The following is a 21,953-nucleotide window of genomic DNA, read 5'->3' on the forward strand; positions in this document are numbered from 1 at the left end:
TGGGCACCTGCAGCGGACCGCGTGAACTTAACCACTTGGCCACGGGGCCAGCCCCTACACCCAAGCACTTTTGATAGTAAAAACTAGCATTTATTGAGCACTTACCTTGTGCTCTCTTCTCAGCATTAGACACATTATACACAGTCCTTCGTTTACTCTTTACCACAATCTTATGAGGTAGGCATTGTTATTCCTCCCATTTTAAAGATGAAGTAACTGAGGCACGGAAAAGCTGGGTGACTTGCCCAGGATCACAGAATTAATAAATGGTGGACCCAGAAGGCACACCAGGCGCTCTGTCTCCGGAGCCCACCTCTTAAGCACTGTGCCACTCAGAGGCAGACGCCATAGCTTCACTTGCCATGATCACAGTCTAGATACGGTCACATGGGCAAAATCTCATGTCATCGAAGCCGCCCTGGAGATTATTGTAGGTGGGCTCCGTGGTAGAGACTTGCTTGCCGCCTCTCTCAGTGACTCCAGCTGAGCCCATTTCCCTCCTTTTTCTTGTTGAGCCTCCGATGAAGCAGTTGGTACTAAGACCGACTGAGGGAAGAGAAGGTTCCTGGCTTCTGTCTCATGTTTACCCCTGGGCACATGCTCACTGAGTGGAATGGTTGGTGTAATTACCCAAGAAAAGATGACTTCCCTTGTTTTTCTGTCCAGCTCTGCATGCGTAGTTGAATTTGTGTCAGTTAAATGTCCTTATGACATGGCTCCTTTGTACTGCCTTCGCATTCAGGCAGATTTTGTCTCTCTGAACTTATGAAAGTTGGCAAACTATATGTAAACTTCTTCCCAAAATTCCAGCAGAAATGAGTTTTGTTTAGCCAAAAAGAGTAAATGATCCAGAATGTTTTGTAACTCCTCCTTTCTTGGTGCCCATGGGTTGATCACTGAAGCCCTTCTAGAAAACCATCCACCTAGTGCCATGTCAACAGTTGCAGAAAGGAGTGAGTGTGGGATTTCCAGGTCATGTATTGACTTCTTCATCCACACCGGGAGCCTCTCAAATGGCGCATTCACAGCACCAGCACTGGTGGTGCAAGAGGACACGTGGAAACCTGAAAGTAGAATGCAGTTCTGGAAATTCTTTTGTTCTTCCCACTTGCGTCTAAACTTAAACCTCCCTCACCTTATGCCTCTTTTAACTCCCTTCCAAGGGGCGTATCTGTGGAGCTTGCTGAAATCGCAGAGGCTGAGCCTCAGCTCCAGACCACCCCAGTCAAACTCTCCAGGAAGAAGATCCCGGCGTCTCTCTTTCAACGTGCTCTACCAGTGACTGAAGGTCCCTACGCCAACATTTGAGAACTGTTAAAATGGTGGTTAAGGGGATGGTGTTGGGATCCAGCCCATCTAAGCCGCAGATGCCTCATCTGTAAAATGAGGGCCAAACAGCTTGTATAGCACGGAGCTATGACGAGAGTGAAATGGTAGCACACGGAGAGGTCATAGCACCTTAGGAGTGCTCAGTAAATACTCAGTGCTCAGTAAATACTGTCAGTTGTTGTCATTGCCATCATCACACTCCTGAGTCTAAAAGGATTCCTTGTTCAATGATCAGAATGTGGAGGAAAGAGGAAATGGCTCATCGTCATAGTCTCAAATGCTAGATAGGGCATGAGGAATCAAGGTTCCTGTCTTACAAAAATGGAAGTGACTCAAGACTCTATTTTGTGCCCAGTCTCTAGAAATTCAGAGAAAGACCCTGCAGAGAGCCACCTGGGCTCTGAAGTCCTCCAGCCTGACAACCAACTCTAACCTTGTCCTCTCAAATGACTCCAAAAAGCAGCCCAACCCCGTGGAAATGAATTAGTCAAACCATTGAGGTACCACAGGGCAGGGAAAGGTGATTGACTGAGTTTTACCCTCCTGGCCCATGGGGCGTTCACCGTGAGATATGTTGGGTGCCTAGGCACAGAGGTTATTAAACACAAATCCTGTAACTGTTGTTCCTCATATGTGATGCCCAAATCCTGTTGCATCCCACATCTCTTTAGGATGAATTTTGAAATGGCTTTGGGTTTTAAGTTTGGTTTCTTTTTGTTTTAGAATGACATGTCACATTGACCAGCTGAACACTTGGTATGATATGAAAACTCATCAAGAAGTGACCAGCAGCCGCCTCTTCTCAGAAATCCAGACCACCCTGGGGACCTTTGGTCTGAATGGGTTAGACAGGCTTCTCTGCTTTATGATTGTCAAAGAGTTACAGGTGAGCCTTTCACTTTCGTGCAGATTTCCTGCTACCCTGGGAGAGATGAGAGTAGATCATTTAACTTTTCTTTCATGCTTTCATATACTGACATCAGGCATATTTATATGATTCCTGTTAGGTAGATAAGAACTGAAAATGAACCAGAATTTCTTTGGCCAGCATGGTATTTTTATAAGTAGACTGTTTTTGTGAGTTTCATCCTGGGAAGATAAGACTCTCTTTGAAACCAGCAACTTCTGCCAGTAGGCGATGTTTCTAACAGGAACCGGAAGTTGCTGCTTCCCCGTCATCCTATTTATAGCGTTGTATGATTTAGGCCAGTCTCTGTTCTACATAGCGTTTGAGTTAACTGGAGTAGTTATTCATTTTATTCATTAAGTTTGGTCCTTTGATCCTGCTTTCTTGTTTTAGAATTTCCTCAGCATGTTTCAGAAAATTATCCTGAGAGACAGAACTGTGCAGGATACCTTAAAAACCCTCATGAATGCTGTCAGCCCCCTAAAAAGTATTGTAGGTAAGTGTTCTGAAACTAGCCTGCAGAGGAGATAACACGGTAGCCTTTCTAAATTTACTAAACAGAAAATTGTATTTTAACCTTTCAGCAAATTCGAATAAAATTTATTTTTCCGCCATTGCCAAAACACAGAAGATTTGGACAGCTTATCTGGAGGCTATAATGAAGGTATGTTGTGGGAAAGAGGTTGATAATTAATATTATTTTTTTTTAACTATTATTTTCCTGTAACCTTGTTGTCCAAAGAAAGCCCCTCTTCTTTGTTTTGTCGTCAAAACAAAAATACAACACTTCAGTTTATCATTATTTCTAAATTCACTGTTTCTTTATCTTCCTTTCTGGGGCTGTTCTTGACTATGCTTTTCATTGGCCTATTGTTTTCATTTTGCTGGAAAAACTGTTTCTTTTTGAAATGTCTTTAAGGAAGAGGTGCTTTCACCCAAGGAAATGGAAATCTTCCTTCCTCGGTAACGCTCCGCCCTCGCATAACAAGTCTATTTAATGAACTGCTCTATCAGTGTACAGCCCTAATCTGCTCCAAGTAGCTGTTAGAACAACGCTTTTGTCTTTCTCCCCTCCTGTGTCTACATGGATGTTAGAAAGCCAGGTTCTTTGGGGCATAAATTACATTGTGAGTAGAACACTGTCTTTGGAAATGAGTAAGAAAGTGAGATGAGGAGATTGATTTGTAGCGTGGAAGTCTACTTGCTGTAGAATCCACTCATCTGCTTTGCTGCCTTTACTTGGCTTTGGCTCCCAGGGACTCTCTGAATCTTTTTTTTTTTTTTGAGGAATATTAGCCCTGAGCTAACTACTGCCAGTCCTCCTCATTTTTTGCTGAGGAAGCCTGGCCCTGAGCTAACATCCGTGCCCATCTTTCTCTACTTTATATGTGGGACGCCTACCACAGCATGGCATGCCAAGCAGTGCCATGTCTGCCCCCAGGATTCGAACCAGCGAACCCCGGGCCGCTCAGAAGTGGAACATGCGAACTTAACTGCTGTGCCACTGGGCCAGCCCCTGAATCTTCTGCACATCCTTCTCTCATCACTTGGTGATCTGAGACATTCAACAATTCTTTATCGAACACCCGTTACACACAAAGCATTGTCAGTTGTTGGGTGACACAGTAAAAGGAAGCACTGCCCATCTCCTCAGGAAGCCTGCTTACCAGCTAGTAGATTTCTTGGTGGAAACTGATTCATCGTTAGAAGTATCACATACCTTAGAAAAAGTCTAGACTGTTCTGGGAATCTGGAAGAATTCCATTCTCTTCTTCCCAATTATATAAGTTCATCATTGAGACTGTATTCAGTGGTTTCTCAGGCAGATTCACAGTATATTTCCCATAATTTCAGTAAATTGTTTTTGTTTTAATTTGGAAACTTAAACGGAAGAGGTAACTGAAGGAGCTTCTGGCTCTGCTCGATGTCCTCTTGTGATATAGGTCTGACATTCTGTTAGCCAAGTGATTTTCAGATATTCAGAGCTTCTCAGGCCAAGTTTCTAACTGCTGGAAACCCTTTTAGGAGGAGTGAAGAATCACCTGGGGTTGGACAGGCCTGAGTCTCGCCTCTGTGGGAGGCTGAGGGAGAGCACAGGGCTCTTGGAAGAGGCTCAGAGCTGTTCCTCTTGGTTGCCAGATGGTCCACAGCCCATGGCTATTACAGACCACTGTTAGTTGTAATTGCTGGTAATTCAGTAAGAGCCACATATTGTGTCTAAGTCAGTGGTCTTTACGTAAGGCCCCCAAGGACGGATTTGTCTTTTGTCTTGAATTGGGGAAACTGCAGTCCCTAAGCCAGTGCTAATAATCTGGAGCAGCGATGGAAATGTTCTGTGCCGTTCACAGAACATTTCCATCGCTGCTCCAGCTTACACCCTTGAAACGAAGCCTGTGGGACTGAGAAACTGAATTTTTAATTTTATTTCATTTTATTCCTTTTAAATTTAAATAGCCACAAGCAACTAATGGCTGCTATATTGATCTGTGCGGGTCCAGAGAAATCACAGAGAAAGAGTGATAATCTGGAGATCTCTAAATAGACAAATAGGCAGAATGAGCTTACCACTTCCCAGGCTCCTGAGCCCTCTAGAATCTTATTACAGGCTTGTAATACGGGAGCACCAAAAGAGAGTGTTGGTCACCAACATTCAGTATGCTTTAAATAAGAACAAATTATGTTAAACCGCCTTTATTTCTGTTTCCATTTTTTAGATTGGTATTTTCAAGGGAATCCTTGACTTAGAGTATCTAGAATTAAGCAGGGAATTATATGGGCCACTGCAAGATTGGAGCGACACTTTTGAGTGGCCTGAGAGAACCTACTATTTTCTTGGCCTTGCTCTAGTCTAATTATTAAATAATAATTTTTTCTATCAGTAAAAGGTTATTGCTTGTAAGTAGCATTTTTTGGATTGACTTTTATTTTCTTCGCATAAGTAGAATAATAGTCTAGGAAGAATTGTGTCAAAGTAAATACATTTGAGGTCATTTAACACTTTTACCTGTTACAAGCTCCTTTTATCTAAATAATAACTTTTCTTTGCTCTTAGAGAGGACCACTCTCTCTTCCTTAACTTTTCTCTGCTCCCAACAGCTCAGAGGATGTGTGTTCCTTCCACCTTATTGTTGATGGAATTATAAAACAGTCCAGCCTCCCATCCTATTCCTCCTCTCCCCCTCGCTCATCTTTCAGGGATAACTTTCCCAGAATAGAAAAGAAGAAATTTACTAACATAAAATGTTAGAGTGTGCTGTTGACTTATGATGCTGACAAGTTTATGGGAGCACGCAGAATCTCTGTCAAACCTGACCCAAAGATGGTCTCCTCTCACCTCTCAGGCATCACAGATACCTCCAAATATCATTTATGCTCATCGCTACTTGGCAATTATAGTGATTGATCCACCATGTCAACATAATTCTATCACAAATCTGTTCTTTGAATAGTTGTATAATTATAATTTGTTACAATTGGCTTCTCTGGTCATCCTGTGTTTTATTTTGTACACGTGAAAGAATTATTCTGGGACAGTGTTCATGGGCTTCACCAGGTTCCCAGAGCAGTCCAAGGTACAAAAACAAGCTTAAGAACCCCTGGATTAAGGGTTAGCATTGTTAGAGGGGCCTTCTTGGTAGATTTTATGTGGATTATTTTTTAACCCAGATCATTACATGATCTGTCTTCCTGAGTGATATCAACAGACTTCGATTCACCAAGTTTTAGAATATCAGAGTGAAATGGCATCCTTTGGACTGGAGACAGTTCAGTTTAGGGCAAATAAATGAAGTAGGCTTCTCGTAGCAGCTGCTAAACTTGGAGAACTTCAAAAGATCAAAAATAGAGTTTCAAAAAACACACCTTTAATACATAAACAACTGAACCTTAATGGATCACTTTGTAAAATGTTAGACTTTGGGGATGCTTCACGGTTGGCGCACAGGAGTCTAGGCAGACATTCCTTGAAGGGCCCCTTGTCCATCAGGGGTCGTGCTGCTTAGCCGTGGAGCCAGTCTAGGAAATCCTGCCATGTGACCCTTCCAGTCAGAGACTGTCGTGGTGTGTGCCTCCTTACTGACAGGTTGGAATGCTTCCGTGCTCCACCTGTCCTTTCTCTTGCCTGTTCACAGGTTGGGCAGATGCAGATTCTGAGACAGCAGATCGCCAATGAATTAAATTATTCTTGTCGGTTTGACTCCAAACACCTGGCAGCTGCTCTGGAGAATCTCAATAAGTAAGTGCCAGCGTTTGAAACAGCTGTCTGTGGGCCTGGATTGTTGATCATCAGTTAGCACCCCAGTTTCTTCAATACCTACTCTTTTAAGTTCTTCTTGGGTAAGAAGGCTTGCTGAGTTTATAGGCTCCCTTCCCGTGGATCATCAAATCTGTCTTCAGAAGCCTCTTTTCTCAGGGTTGTCCCTTGGGGGTGTGTGTGTCTGTCTGTGTGTGTGTCTGTGTCTGTCCATCTCTCTTTTTGGCTGCTTTGTTTATTCAGCCAATATATATTGATCACTTAATACACATAAGTGTGCTGGATACACACGTCTGTGCTGGATACTTGCACAGATTAGGAAAGCAGTTTTTACCAAAGTCCCACTCCTGGCTTTGCACAGAACTGACTCATCATCCTGAGAGCCGTTAGAAGTGTGTTAAATCACCAGGAGTGGCTGTGGGCACACCTGGAGTGCAGTCATATCCTCCAACTCACCAGCACCTTGCTGTCATTTTGAGCCTTTACTTAAAGATAAATAATCCAGGCTTCTTGGTCCCTAAATCAGGGCTTGTGACAAAGTAGATATTGAAAACAGTTCAGTCCGTTCATAAAAGTTAGAGTGGTGAAAGCATTTGATTTGGGTTAACTCCAAAAGAGAGAGTAATTCGAGGTTAAATTTCCACTTGTAACCAATCACAGGCGTGGAAATGGAGAACTAGAAGGATCAGGCCCTTATTTTACAGATGAGGAAACTGAGGCCCTGAAGGTCACATCACAGCCCTTATTAACTGTTGTATAAATTCAGTTAATCTCTAATGTTCATCACTGTTTTGTTTTGTTTTCTTCATTTAGGGCTCTCCTAGCAGATATCGAAGCCCACTATCAGGATCCCTCACTTCCTTACCCCAAAGAAGATAACACGCTCTTATATGAAATCACAGCCTACCTGGAGGCAGCTGGTATTCACAACCCACTGAATAAGGTTAATGATTAAGATACGTAATGGTGCGGTGGGAGACTGGTGCGACAGGTGATCTGACCCAGGTTGCAGGTGGCTGTGCTGAGGTAGTGGGAGACCCTGAGTTCCAGTCCCAGAGCCTCCATTCTCTCAAGTCCCCATCCTTTTTGAGCTCCACTTTCTCACGTGTGATATGAGGATGATCACACCTTCCCTGCTGGACTCGGGCCTGCAGGAATCAAGTGATACAACACTTGTCAGAACTCATTAGAAAGTGAGAAGTCGGGGGCTGGCCCCATAGACTAGTGGTTAAGTTTAGCGCGCTCCACTTTAGCAGCCTGGTTTAGTTCCTGGGTGCAAACCTATGCCAGTCATCAGCGGCCATGCTGTGGCAGTAACCCACATGCAAGAGAGAGGAAGAAGGGCACAGATGTTAGCTCAGGGTAATCTTCCTCAAGCAAAAAAAGAGGAAGATTGGCACAGATGTTAGTGCAGGGTGAATCTTCCTCACCAAAAAAAAAAAAGAGAAGTGCTGTATCTGTAAGTGATTAGTTTAAGGTTTGTCTGGGGTTTGATATTTGAACTGCAACTAAAGGTGACGTTGGTCCTTCTTGCCCAAAGAGGCTTGCTTTCCTTCGTGGCTGACAGTAATCACAGTCATGATCTGGGGCTACAAACTCTTCTGATCTCCAAAAACCTGAGAACCGAAAGGTTTCTCATCAGTTGGTGCCAGAGCTCATTTGGTGGCAAAACCTGTCCTGAACTGACGTAAGCCTGTTTATACTCGTTATTTGTCCTCCCTGGTGTGAATATTCACGTGTGATGCAGAAATACAGATGACTGCTTAAAGCATGTTACCCTACACCCTATATTACCTTTCTAAAATCTATAAAATGTGAAATTCTGAAATCTGTACGATCCCCTGGGTTTGGGATAGAAGATTGTAAACCTAAAGAGCAGCTAACGTTTTCTGAGTACTTACTGTGCGCCCAGCACTGTGTTAACCCAGCCACGGGGGATCTCGCTTAATCCCACAGCAACTCTTTGATGTGTGCCATTGCTGGGTGAGGACCCTGAGGCTCAGAGGCGATCCCCCAGGCTCCACACTAGCCAGCATGCTACTCTGCCTTCCGGGGATCTATCCAGGGCCGCTGGGAGGAGGGAGATGGCCGGGTGTGCCCTGACTGTACTTTCTGCACCTGAACTGGGAGGGACACTGCTCTGGGACATTGCCCAGGAAAGCAAATGACGGATGAGACATGGGCTTGCTCTCTGCTTGTGTACTACCACTCACTGCTACGTGGATCTTTCCTTCTTTCTTCTGCCTCTTTCTCTTCCCCTCCTTCCCTCCAGCTTTGCCTTGACTGCTGTATGTGGCGCTCCCCTCCCATTCTTGCTCCTCACCCTTTCTCTCCTTCCCTTTGTTAATGACATTAAGAAGATTCAGGTGGAAAGTCACTGCTAATCTCTCAGCAAAATTGTTCCCTTCCCTGAAGGGCTAATTGTCACATAGGTGTTTATGTTTGGGGGGGGGCGGTCAGTGGTGTTAAATAAAACTCTGAAGGCAGCAAATTAATGGCGCCATCTTACTTTTAGGGAGTTTGAAGAACAAACTGAAATAAAATGGAAGCTTTCCATCTAAAAATGTCTTCTAGGGGCCGGCCCGGTGGGGCAGCGGTTAAGTTCACACGTTCCGCTTCTCGGCGGCCCGGGGTTCGCCCGTTCGGATCCCGGGTGCGGACGTAGCACCACTTGGCAAAAGCCATGCTGTGGCAGGCATCCCACTTATAAAATAGAGGAAGATGGGCACGAATGTTAGCTCAGGGCCAGTCTTCCTCAGCAAAAAGAGGAAGATTAGCAATAATTAGCTCAGGGCTGATCTTCCTCAAAAAAAAAAAAAGAACACGTGTTCTACGTTATTGTGCAATGTGAAGAAACCATTGACTCTTCTTACCTTTCTCTTTCCAGATATACATAACGACAAAGCGCCTACCCTACTTCCCAATCGTCAACTTTCTATTTTTGATCGCCCAGTTGCCAAAACTCCAGTACAACAAAAACCTAGGTACAGTATGACACGTATTCTTTGTAATAAGTAACAGTAATAAAAGATTAATATGTAACCAAACAGCTCTTTGAATAGAATGCTATTTCACCTGTGAGATCTTTTCTTAGTTAAATGCGTGTTTCTATAATTCCTCTCTCAGGCCTCTGAAATATGATGCACCTTCGTGAAATGTCAACAGTGGATTTAATATCAACCAAGTAGAGTCCACTAGTTTAATTTGAACAGTGAATTATCCAACTTGTAAAATGTGTGGAGACCTCTGCTTCTCTCCTGTCTTTAATGTTTAGGCTGCTGATTATGGTGTGAAAGAAACTTCTTTTGGTTAATGTCCTGTTCTTTCATCAAGTGTCGTCTGCCTACTGTGTATCTGGCCCTGCGGTTGGAAGAAGAACGATGCGGTGAAGGAGAGAATCTAGTACCGGAATACCTGGTACTTTAATGTGGGATTGAAAATATTTAGTACGAAAAATAGATGCCAAAGGCTTTCAGTATCTTTGTCTTCCCAGGGCTGTAACCCTAATGTTTTGGTCATTGATCACTTTATCTTGAACATCTTTATAATCACCTTTCTAACAGATTCCCAAGCACTTCTTTTCTCCAAGCTTTGTATCCAACTACGCAGAGTGTTTTTAAAATCCACTGTTGAATGTAATTTGCTCTCAAAGTATTTTAGCAGCATTTCTGTAAATGTAACCTTATTATTTTTTAACCAGTGATTCCAAAATGTACTTCTTCCTTGAAGTGTTTCCCTTCCTATTTCATAAGCTTTTTTAGAGTGAAAATGTAGTCTCTTTAAGGTTTTTATTCTCTCATTCAAAAATGTTCCTTGATTCCAGATACAGCTCCATAACAATACCTGTTACTGCCACAGAATGCAGAGCATGATGGCACCCAAAAAACGCTTGCTGTAGGAGGGGGGAGCAATGTCTGTTTGGACTCTTGCTTCGCCACCTATCACCAATGTGACTTTGGTTAGGTTACTTAATGTCTTGGACCCATCAGGTTTTTTAAATACCTTATGCAGTCCCTAGCACTGAGCAAGTGCTCGCCTGATGCTAGATCCCTTTCTGTGTTTTCATCAAAATCAATTTAAAAGGACCATCCCAAGATTGATTTATGCGTTCATCTCGAGATTCAGAGATTCATGTTCTCCCCCTCTCATCTCTGTGTTATTCCTAAATAAGAATGTATGATTCTTTATAATGATGAATTGTCAGGGCATGAAGATATCTTGTTTTCATTAAGACTATTCGTTCTCTGGTCTCTCATTCTTAGGTAATATTTCTTTCACTGGACACGTGGCTAAAGTCTGGTAGCATGATCATACTGCTGCTTATGGGAAGCATGTCACTATTCCATGGAATTCCCACATCTTTAAACAAAACAAAACCTTTAAGTGTCCTAGAAATATATGTATACCTGACTGCAATTCTCTTTGTGAATTAGACTGATGTCTTAATTCAGGAATCAAATTAACGAAAAATAGGACTCAAGAGGGAACATCAGTGTGTTTGTATACCCTAAAAACACATATTTAACTTGGTGGGCATCGTTCTCCAGACTGATCTAAGAAACGCATGCCTGCCTCGGTCTGTCTTTTAAGAAAGAATCGCTGTGGTGCTCCATTCATACAGGAAGTTTTTGTTGTTGAATATCACTTTTGCTCTCCACCTGGAAAGGATGATTTCTCCATGTTCTGAGTACCATTACTGTCTTGTACAGTGGGCACTAATAACCCAGAATCACCAAAGCCCGGCGTAGGTAAATTGGGATAACTTGTTTTAGCATCTCTGGTTTAAGTGAGTGATTTCTCAGTCTTGACAAGAACCCAAATTTGGGATCTAGGGGTCTGTCTCACCAGTTTAAGTTTACAAGAAACTGCCAGTCCTTTTTTCAAAGTGCTTGTACCATTTGACATCCCACCAGTATTTGACAGTGTCAGTCTTTTTCATTTAGCTGTTCTAATGGATGGGTGTGTATGCCATCTCATTGTAATTTCAAGTTACCTTTCCCTGATGATTAATGATGTTGAGCACTTTTTGTGCTTATTGAGCATTCCTTATATCTATCTTTCTTAAGTGTCTATTAAAGTCTTTTGCCTATTTTTAAATTGGGTTGTTTGCTTTTTTACCACTGAGTTGTAGGAGTTATTTATATGTTATGGATAAAAGTCCTTTATTAGATATATGTATTATGAATATTTTCTCACAAACTGGCTTGCTTATTCATTTTCTTACTGGTGACTTTAATGAGAAGTTTTTACTGTTGATGATGTGTAAATTTACCCATTTTTTCTTTATAATTAGTCCTTTCTGTATCCTGTCTGAGAAATATGTCCCTACCCGAAAGCCATGCAGATATTGTCCTATGTTTTTTCCTAGAAGCTTTGTAGTTTTAGCCTTTACAATGAGGTCTGTGGTCCATTTTGAATTCTTTTTTAAGGTATGGTGTGAGGTAGGAGTCAAGGTTCATTTTTTTCTCCATAACAATATCCAGTTTTAGCATCATTTGTTGAAAAGATTTCTCTTTCCGAGGAACATTGTAATGGTTTGGATATTCATGGAAATTCAGTTGATCGTGTAAGGGTGAGACTGTTTCTGGGTTTTCTCTTCTGTTTCATTGATCTGTTTATCCTTATGCCAGTACTGTCTTGATTACTGTAACTTTATAATAAGTCTTGAAACTTTGTTTCAAGTGTAAGTCTTCCAATTTTGTTCTTTTTCAACATTGTTTTTTCCCCCTGAAGACCCTAAGCTCTGTCTGCTGTTCCCCATGCCGGCTATCCAGGCAGAAGGTCGAGGTCTCCAGAGTTGGGCAAAATCCTTAGTGAAAAAGCCAGCTTTGGCACGCACTCACTTTACAAAGTTCTTTCTTCCACTGTCTTGACTTCTGCAAGACATATATATATGTCTTATACATATTATTTTTCTTGTATAATATTCAACATTGTATTGAAAGACACCTTTTAGATGTTTTACCTGACATTTTAATTTTCATTTAAGAGAGTAGTTCATGCTAGTATGCCATGCTGCCAGTAACAGAAGCCGATTATAGGTCATTTTTATTTTCTCATTTACATTTATCTGTATCTTTAAAATTTTCTGCAATAACATGCATTAATTGTATAATCCAAAAAAGCAGTGATGGTAGTTATAAAAATTAGTAAACATTTTATTGTGTTGAATCCTTCAGACTACTAGAAGCTTCCACCAGTCCCGGGCCTAATTCAGAATGTAGTCCAGAGTTGTCATTCTCTCCAAATAATCGTCTCCCAGTGATGACGTGGGCCCCAAACATTTGGACATTCGTGAACATTCATACTGAACAAACGTTCTCAAAGGCAGGCACTTCAGTTGGTGGTGTAATTGGTAATTTGTCCTTCCTTGCAGGAATGGTCTGCCGAAAACCTGCCGACCCTGTAGATTGGCCGCCACTTGTCCTGGGCCTGCTCACCCTGCTGAAGCAGTTTCATTCCCGGTACACGGAACAGTTCCTGGCGCTGATCGGCCAGTTTATCCGCTCCACAGTGGAGCAGTGCACAAGGTACAGAGGGCCAACCGGGAGTAAAAGGGAGAAATGTTACTGAACGGGCTGCAAACCTTGCCTGCCAAAGACCCCTTCTTATCTCCCTAGTAGAGACAAGAATTGGCTGCTTACCCTGCTCTGTAAAGCAAGTCAGGGCACATCTCTTTATCTGGAGCAAAGGTATGCCCACCCTTAGTCACCCTGCCCGGGGAGCCCCCTAGGTGCACTCAAGGTGATTTTCTGAGAATGAGTCATGGCCACAATTAGCGACAGCCACAGGGAAGAAAGTGCCTGCCTGTTCCTCTGCTGTCTTGGATGCAGCACCCGCATCTCAGGGAGCCCACGTACGCTGGCTGTGCCACTGCCAAGGGATGGCCCCACACCCTTCATAGGAGTCAGGGAGCACGTCCGTGTCCCACCCTGGGCACAGCCGGACTTGCTGGTGTGTGATGAAACAAATCACACAGAAGTTCCTAGTTGATAGAAAGCTTGTAAACTTGTAAACCTTTAATTCTTCTTTTTATCCCCCCCAACCCCCTGCAAATATGGCTTTTCTTGGATAGAGAAAAATATTATTTGCATGAGATGCTGGCTCCTGAACCTCCTTCTCTGCTACCTTAAAGGATAAGCTCAGCTCAGTAAACTTCTCTGTCACATTGCACATTCAAAATTTGCAAGATTACCACTTGGTCACCTTTGCCAATATAACTTAAAGACTAATTCACGAGAATGATCTTCCAAGTCCTCACAAAGCCCTACTGATCAAACGTGATTTCAGAGGCCACTTAATTTACCTCCTACAAAGTGCGTGAGTCAGCTCTCGGACATCCCTGGCAGGGTGTCAGCCAGTCTCCTCTGTGCCACTCCCATTGATGGGGCCCTCACTGCCTCTCAGGGCAACAGGTGCACTGGCAGACTTGTTCTCGTCGTTAGAAAGTTCCTGATTGTGATGAATGCAAACCCATGTCCCTGAAAATTTCACTCGTTGGGCCTTTTTCTACCCTTTGAAATTGGAATAAATGCAGTCTCCGTTTGCAGCCTCACTTCAAATTGTTCATGTCAGCTGTTGCCTTGGGTCTTCTCTTTCTTAGATGAGCCGCTCCCACCTGTTCTTGGTGTGTGTCTCAGAGGCTGCTCACCATGTCAGTGACCTCTTCTGGAGGCTCCAGTTTGTTATTGGCCATCTTAAAATGTGGCTTCCCAAACGTCCTGCGGTTGCAAATACAGCCCTCCCCGTCATTCTGGGCCCTCCGTGGAGTACAGCACAAAAGTTGCAGTACTGGGTTCTTGACACCCATTGTACACCAGTGGCTCATGCTGATTTTGCATTCTCTTTAAATCCCAGTGTTTTCTTCCCATGAGCTGCAGTCAGGCCAGTTCTTCCCATCTTAGTTAATGGACTGAACGACAAACCAACACTGGATGTTTTTTCTAGGATATATGGTCAGACTTGCTTCAAAGAGCAGATTTTGTAACAATTGAAAAATAGAAGAGAGCTCAGAAGGATGGGAAAGTCTCAAAAATGAAATTCTAACAAACACAAAATGAGGTCAATTGCAAAGGCAAGCAGTAGGCACCCAAGAACCTAGTGCATGAGGCCCCGGGCTGTGGAGAGGAGGCCAAGGACCCCCCGTTCAGGGTTCAGGGTGATGGGAAAGTCACCTCCACACCACGCCCAGCCACCCCACGTCAGAGTTCCCCATCTGTCGAAGTTGGCAGGTCCTTCTGCCTCTGTTTCTTCGCTAATGACTACAAAGGATGAACTGAGGCTCTGGTCCAGCATGCTACTGGCAAGCCTGCGAGTGACCGTCAGGATCCAGGAGTCGAGCTGCAGCTCGGGGCTTCCGATTGGGCTAAGGGACGTGACAGAAAGAACCTGAGATGCGTGGAGCTCCTCCTTTCCCTTGCCTCGAGAAGAGCAGATATGAATCTAGCTCTGATCACGTTGAAAGACGAAGGGCAGTGCCAACTTTCCAGGCACAAACATTCTTACACCTTCTTTTCAAAGGGAAAAAATCGTCAGAGAAACAGATCCGTAATCCAGTACCATAAAATCCTTTATGCCACTTTGCACATAAATTGAAAATGGTTTTAACATGTAAGCTCCATAAGAAGACTGTCGTGTGCTTTGCTGCGTCCCCAGCTTGAGAACGGTGCTTGGCAATATGGCTGTTGTATGAATGAGTAGGATCCTACCTGGAAAACTGTGAGGTGCTGTATTTATTTGACACCCTCAAATATACAGTAATGCGCCAGGCACAATGCCAGATGCTAGAGATAAAAAGATGAAGACATGAGCCAGGCCCTCAAGGAGACCAGCACACGAAAAACTGAAAGATTAAAGAGGCTTGAGGGAAGATACGTAGTATAATGAGAACTTTAGAAAAGGCCATCTGCCCAGAGGAGTCAGGGAGGACTTCCTGGAGGAGGGAGTGCCCACGCTAGGGCTGGAAAGATGACTAGAAGTTTACTTTCAAATAAGCATGTGGAGCAACTGTAGCTACAAAGACGGGAAGGATGGGAAGGACGGGAAGGACGCCTGTTCGGGGACCTGCCAGTCACTGAGTCATGAAGTGCCAAGAGGATACAGAGGGAGATGAGAGAGACAGCAAGGGCCACATTGCGAAGGCCCCTTGTAAACCACGGAGAAGTTTCGATTTTATCCTGTAGGTTGTGTTCTGAAGATATGCGAGCAGGACGATGACTTGATGTGAACAGAGAAGATGGTCTCGAGATTTGTTTCGTCTTGGACTTCATTTAGGAATGTGTCGTTGATTTAGTCTTGCAGGATCTTGACTGAGGGTCTGCTGTGTGCAGAGCTGTTAACTGACCCGGACTGTTCTCTTTACAGCCAGAAGATACCTGAAATGCCTGCAGATGTTGTGGGTGCCCTTCTGTTCCTGGAGGATTATGTCCGGTACACAAAGCTACCCAGGAGGGTAAGCCATAGAGAAAGAACAATGGGACGCCCTTTTTGTAAACAGATGGTGTTAGGAGTGGCCCTGGACTCAGAAGGAGTTAAGTCCAGTAGCTCATTCACAGTGGATGCCTCTGAGGCCCTCGCCACTGCTCTACCCCACAGCTCTAGAATGTTCCTCCCTTCTCCACCACGTTAAGTGCTTTGCAAGAAGACAGAGTTTAACACAACTTCCCTCCTCTTCTCACTCTGCACCACACTGTCCTCCCGTCAGCAACTCACCCAGTTCAGGAGGAGATGGTTAAGATGGGCAATCCAGGAGAGAATTCTTTTTTTTTTTTTTCAAAGATTTTATTTTTCCTTTTTCTCCCCAAAGCCCCCAGGTACATAGTTGTATATTTTTAGTTGTGGGTCGGTCTAGTTGTGGCATGTGGGATGCCGCCTCAGCATGGCCTGATGAGCGGTGCTATGTCCGCGCCCAGGATCTGAACCGGTGAGACCCTGGGCCGCCAAAGCAGAGCGCGCGAATTTAACCACTCGGCCACGGGGCTGGCCCCTAGGAGAAAATTCCTAAGTGGCCAGTGTGGAGAAATAATTGCATGGTTTGTTTTTTCCTCTCCACAATAACCTGGTTCCCACTGCAAGTTTGGTTAAGTGCACACCACAGCTGAAACTACATATGACCACAGTTTCCAAAAATGGCGGACTACTTTTTACCTTCTAAGATATTCTTTCCTTTTCCTTTCTCACTAGCAATTGCACTTTGGTAAGTTTTAACTCAAAATGGAGAGCTTGATACTAAAATATAACAGACTTTCAATAGATGCTGAAAAGCCATTCTGATTTTTAAGAATTAGTAGGTTAGGAATCAAGGATACTTTTTTATAACAAAAATCAAAGATGATGTATAAATAATTAACTATCTGTGTCATACTTAATAGTGAAACACTAGTGGCATTCTCCTTAAAGTCAGGACTGTAACAGTAATGCGACAGTACTGGCTCTCACTGCTGCTCCTGTTGTACGGGTTCAAGACAAGAAAATAGGAAATGAAAATTTTAAAATGCATCGTGAAAAGAAGACAAATTTGCATTATTTATTGAGGAAGTAATTGTCTTCCTTGAATACCCAATAGAATCATGTGGAAAACTATTAAAATTAATGAGAGTTCAGAAAACAAGCTGAGTACATAGTGTACAAAGTAAATTACACTAATAACCAATTCAAAAATATAACATGGAAAGATCCCATTCACAGAATTAACAAGGAAATAATATAGTCAGGAATAAAAACCTCTACAAGAAATATGAAAAAACAATTCAAAAATAACCATAAAATTTTGAAGTCCTTGTTTCTGAATGAGGAGACTCAAATATTAGTTGCTTCTAGTACTTTAGAGGTTTCTTGCAGTTATGATCAAAATCTCAGATCATTTTTTTTAACTTGGGGGAAGAAAAGATTTTTTAAAATTTCATAGACCTTAGGCTAAAATGGAATGTTTTTTAAAAGAAGGTGATATTAAAACATTATACCAAATATTGAGATATAGTTTAAAACCATAGAAATCAAAAGAGTGTGGTACTGGTATGAAACTCATCAGATGGATCGAAAGACTAGAATATGTGGCCTAGAAACAAATCCTAACACCCACAATTGTATATAAGGAAAAGAAGCATCTCAAATTGGGGGAGAAAAAGACTATCAGTCAGTAGTGCTGGGATGATTGGTTCATTCTGTGGTTAAAATATAGCAAGTTAGTCTCTTCACATCGTTCATGTTTCAGAATAAATTATAGATAGGCTACAGAGTTAGTGTGAAAAATCAAACCAATAAGTTCGCAGAAATTTTAGACAAATATGTATCAGCTCTCAGAACTTCCTATATCTAACATCAAAGGAGGGAACCATAAAAGAAAAGACTTAGAGATTTGATCTTTTATAAATTAAACAATTCTGTTAAATGTCTCAATTTTTAAAAAATTGCAGAAAATATTAACAAAGGACCTGTTTCCTTGATTTATAGTGTGCTCTTCTAGATCAGTGAGAAAAAGATAACCAATCCAATAGAAAAAAGCAAATGGGCAAAGGATATTAACAGGTAGTTTTCAGGAAAAGAAAGAGAAATGGCCAATAACCATTTGTGAAGATGTTCAGCCTTATAGCCAAGGGACACAAGTCAAAATAATAGTAAGATTACACTTCCACATGTCAGATTAGTAAAAAGTAAAACGTTGGGCTCCTAGAGCTTGGAAAGTTTTGTAGAAATGGGACTTTCCAGTACTTTTGTCATATATCCACCTAATCCCAGAAATTCTACTGCTAGGAATTTGCCTGCTGGATATGTGTGCAAAAGTTCACCAAGATATGTGTGCAAGGACGTTCATAAGCTTTAGCAGAAGTAAAGGTCACAAGATTATGTGATCCTAATTTTGAGTGTGTGCACGTATGTGTTTGTGTGTGTGTATGTATGTAAATTGGAAGAATTCAATACAAAATGATTACCAATTTTAATTTTCTCTAAGGGATCAAGATTAGAGATTATTTCTTTTTTATACTCTTCCACATTTGCTAAATTTCTTCTAATTAGCAGGTGATACTTTTATAATCAGAAGAAAATTAAACACCACTTTTAAAAAATACCAACTTCCAGGGGCGGGCCCAGTGGCATAGTGGTTAAGTTTGCATGCTCTGCTTCAGCAGCATGGGGTTCACAGGTTCAGATCCCGGGCACAGACCTAGCACCACTCGTCAAGTCACACTGTGGGAGCATCCCACATAAAATAGAGGAAGATTGGCAACAGATGTTAGTTCAGGGCCAGTCTTCCTCACCAAAAAAAAAAAAAAAAAAACCACCCCAGTTTCCAGCACTTAGAGATTACCTAGTTCTACATTCCACCCCTCAGAGCTTCTCCTAAGCATAGTTAAGGGACATGTGCCTTCGAGGGCCTTCCTCCTCTTCCCCGTCTGGCCTCAGGCACTTGCCAGACATCCTCTTCTTCCTAGATTGGTCATCAGTTAATTTTGAGGTGACCTGAGATTACCACTTAGCGGTTCTCAGAGGCATGCGAACTCCTAGCAGATCTAAGTACCTTTAAGAGCCAAGGAGCTCACATCTGGAGACAGGGGGCACAGTGCAACATCCCCTCAGACGTTAGTGCCAAGAAATGAGACACCAGCGCGAGGAACAGCAGGAACAGAAGGCAGTGGCTTCAAGGAGAGGTCCGCCCGTGTGAGTCCAGCACGTCCCTCTAATGCTCTTGGCTCCAAAGGATATGGTCTCTTTAATTTTTGTGTGGAAAATTTGAATTTTTTCTGAATTATAACACCATGAATGATTTAACTCTGTTTAATTTTTTTAGGTTGCTGAAGCACACGTGCCTAATTTCATTTTTGATGAGTTCAGAACAGTCCTGTAACTTTTTTTCTTCTACTTCTTCAAGTGAAAGGATTGTCCTTAAATCTTCCCACCATCGCTAAAATGAATTGAGAAAAGAAACTCAACCGCTCATATAACTGCATTTTTCCCTTTATTGTGGGAAATATCAGACGTTCTGAGTAAGATGTATCTCATGGCACTAGTTAATATAATTAATACTGTTTAAATCATGGTATTATATGCAATTTATATCATGTAGAAGCAGAAGACATTTTTGTACTGCCTCTTATAGATGCTGAATGTAATTGTTATGTACAAATCCGTTTAGTTTTATGTTCTGAAGAACTATTTGTGCAACTCCAGATTTTCAGTAAAATAGTATTGCCAGTACCCAAAGTTGTCCTTCCATTTATGATTCAAAACCTATATACTCACCCCGCAGAAAACCTTGTCTGGAAACGAGATGATTCTGGTAGGTCCAGTGGACATGCGCACAACAGGCTGGCAGACACTTGGTGATGGCCAAACCGTAGTCTGTGGACCACGTACCATGGATGTTTCTCGGTGCCTGAGGCTCGCCGTCCGCTTCCAATCCCAGATACTCTTTGGGGTCCCCGCATCCTTCTGCAGGACTCCCTCACTTCCACTGCTCCTTCCACCCTTCTCTTCCTTCCTCAGCGGTCCCTGAGCGCTACCCCCAGTCCTGACAACCATAATGCTAGCCCTAACTACCCCCCCTTTTTTTTCCTGGCAACTGCTTAGTCATCAGCTTTTAACTAACCCCAAATCCTAAATCACTTCTTCGTGAAAATCACTCTGAAAGGGGAGCTGCCATCCTATTGTGGAAACTTGGGTAAGTGCAAGAAAGATGTTTTAGCCCTGACCTTACAGCTAACTACATCTTCCTCTGGAGGGGAGAGAACAAGCAAAAAAAAAGAAGAAAACCCAGAATGTGAAACCTGCTTCTCAGTCATTTAGCAAGTTGCTGGGGTAGAAGCATTGATTTGTAGCCAGGAGGCAGTTTGAGTCCTGGTTCTGCCACTAGCTAAACATCATCCCAAGCCAGCCTTCTGGCACCATCTGTAATATCAAGGCTAAATGATTCTCAGTTCCATTCAGTTTTCTGATTTCATGCAAAGTTCTTTCTTTTGTCAGAAGGCCTCAATTCCTAAGATACTGAAAGAAAAGCAAAATGACTTTGTAGCCTTGGATTGTTTCACCATGATTCTGAGAGGATTTTAAAAGGCATCTAGCCAGCAGCAGGAGCCTCACAGCCAGCCGGGTGAAGGCCGAGGGCAGAGTTTTAAAAGTGAATTGTTGCCCTGCACGTCCGTGCGCAGCTGGGAAGTCTCCCCGGCTGAGAGGCTGGCGCAGGGGAGCCCAGCTACCAAGTCCACGGCCATCTTACACCCGCGCTGCAAACCTGGCTTGCTGTTTTCCACTTGTAATCAGGTAACAGTAACTGCGTGAAGTGAGTTCTCTGTCAAAATGGACCCCAAAGAAAGCCAGCTGCTAAGGCGGCCAGATCTAAGAAAGTGAGTCTTTAAACAGAATGTAGACATTTGGGATGAATTAGAGGCACTCTCCTGAAGCCAAGCACGAGTCCAGCATACATTGTGCCAAACCAAGGCCAGTGATGTGGTTTGGCCACTGAAAAATTTTCTCAACTGAAAGAACTTAAAAGGTGAAAGAAAAATTTATTATAAAAGCTTCACAAGTCATTTTAACCCTAATGATTAGAATCTGAAGTAGTTAGTTAATATTCCAAGTTATATTTGACTGCTCTTTCAGAGGGAGCAATTTGCTTTAGTGACATTTGATGACTTCCCGAAGTGTCATGTGTAGGGGAAGTGGGAGAATTCCTCCCCCACCTCACCCCTTTTCATTAAGGTTCTTATAGCCGGTCAAATAATCAAAAGGCAGGTTAGCAGGAGAAAATAAAGCAAAGTTTAATAACATGTATTCGTGGGAGAAACTCAGGAAAAACAGCAACTTGGCCAGCTGGCTGAGGCTGGCAGTTTCCATATCTTCAGCTACAGACAAGGAGGATTTGGGGTCCTGATTTGGGATTTCAGAGGGGAGCAAGACAATTTACATGGAGATGGAAATGCAAATGTGCATTAAACAGGTTTTGCTGGACCAAAAAAATGGGTTTGTTGGTGTCTTTCTGTCACGCTTATTTGACATCATACTATAGCTATCCTAGGGTATGAGCTCCTTCCTGGAACAGGCCTTCTATGTCAAATTCTTTAAGGCAGTTTGGGCGAGGCTCAAATGTTCTTCCTGAGTCTTCTGAGCCTTCATTGTCTTCAGCTTGGAAATAATCCGAATACCAGCATGGTGCATCTTGGGGCGGCCTGCGCTGAACCGAATCATGATACCCTTCTGAATGTCCATAATCTCTTCAAATAAACTGTAAACTCAGTAAATTCTGATTTTAAGGCATTATGCCAGGTATTAACAAGTGCTTATTTGTTCATTCAGTTTCTTGGAATAATCCTAGCCTGGTTTATTAATGTTAAACAGTGGAACTTATAAAGCCCTTGATTGCTTTCCTGTATGAATGTCACAATTTCAAAGAACTCAGAAAAGAACCTTATCACATTGCCTTACTAGATAGATGAGGAAAATTAGGTCCAGAGATATTAAGGCAACTTGCCC

The 21,953-nt window shown here is 42.7% G+C and overlaps 1 protein-coding gene across 1 annotated transcript in view; it reads left to right on the plus strand.

Moving 5' to 3' along the window:
- Nucleotides 1–19,682, plus strand: part of WASHC5 (WASH complex subunit 5) — a 58,570-nt gene extending 38,888 nt beyond the window's left edge. The window contains exons 21-29 of the mRNA XM_046642346.1: nucleotides 2,053–2,215; nucleotides 2,630–2,732; nucleotides 2,821–2,900; nucleotides 6,367–6,470; nucleotides 7,302–7,431; nucleotides 9,376–9,472; nucleotides 12,865–13,018; nucleotides 15,852–15,939; nucleotides 19,276–19,682. Coding sequence (XP_046498302.1) covers nucleotides 2,053–2,215; nucleotides 2,630–2,732; nucleotides 2,821–2,900; nucleotides 6,367–6,470; nucleotides 7,302–7,431; nucleotides 9,376–9,472; nucleotides 12,865–13,018; nucleotides 15,852–15,939; nucleotides 19,276–19,332 — 976 coding nt within the window. The 3' untranslated portion in view covers nucleotides 19,333–19,682. The remainder of the gene's footprint in view (nucleotides 1–2,052; nucleotides 2,216–2,629; nucleotides 2,733–2,820; nucleotides 2,901–6,366; nucleotides 6,471–7,301; nucleotides 7,432–9,375; nucleotides 9,473–12,864; nucleotides 13,019–15,851; nucleotides 15,940–19,275) is intronic.
- The last annotated feature ends 2,271 nt before the right edge of the window (nucleotides 19,683–21,953 follow it).

This window comes from Equus quagga, chromosome 16 (assembly GCF_021613505.1).
Source record: "Equus quagga isolate Etosha38 chromosome 16, UCLA_HA_Equagga_1.0, whole genome shotgun sequence".
Classification (NCBI taxonomy): Eukaryota; Metazoa; Chordata; class Mammalia; order Perissodactyla; family Equidae; genus Equus; species Equus quagga.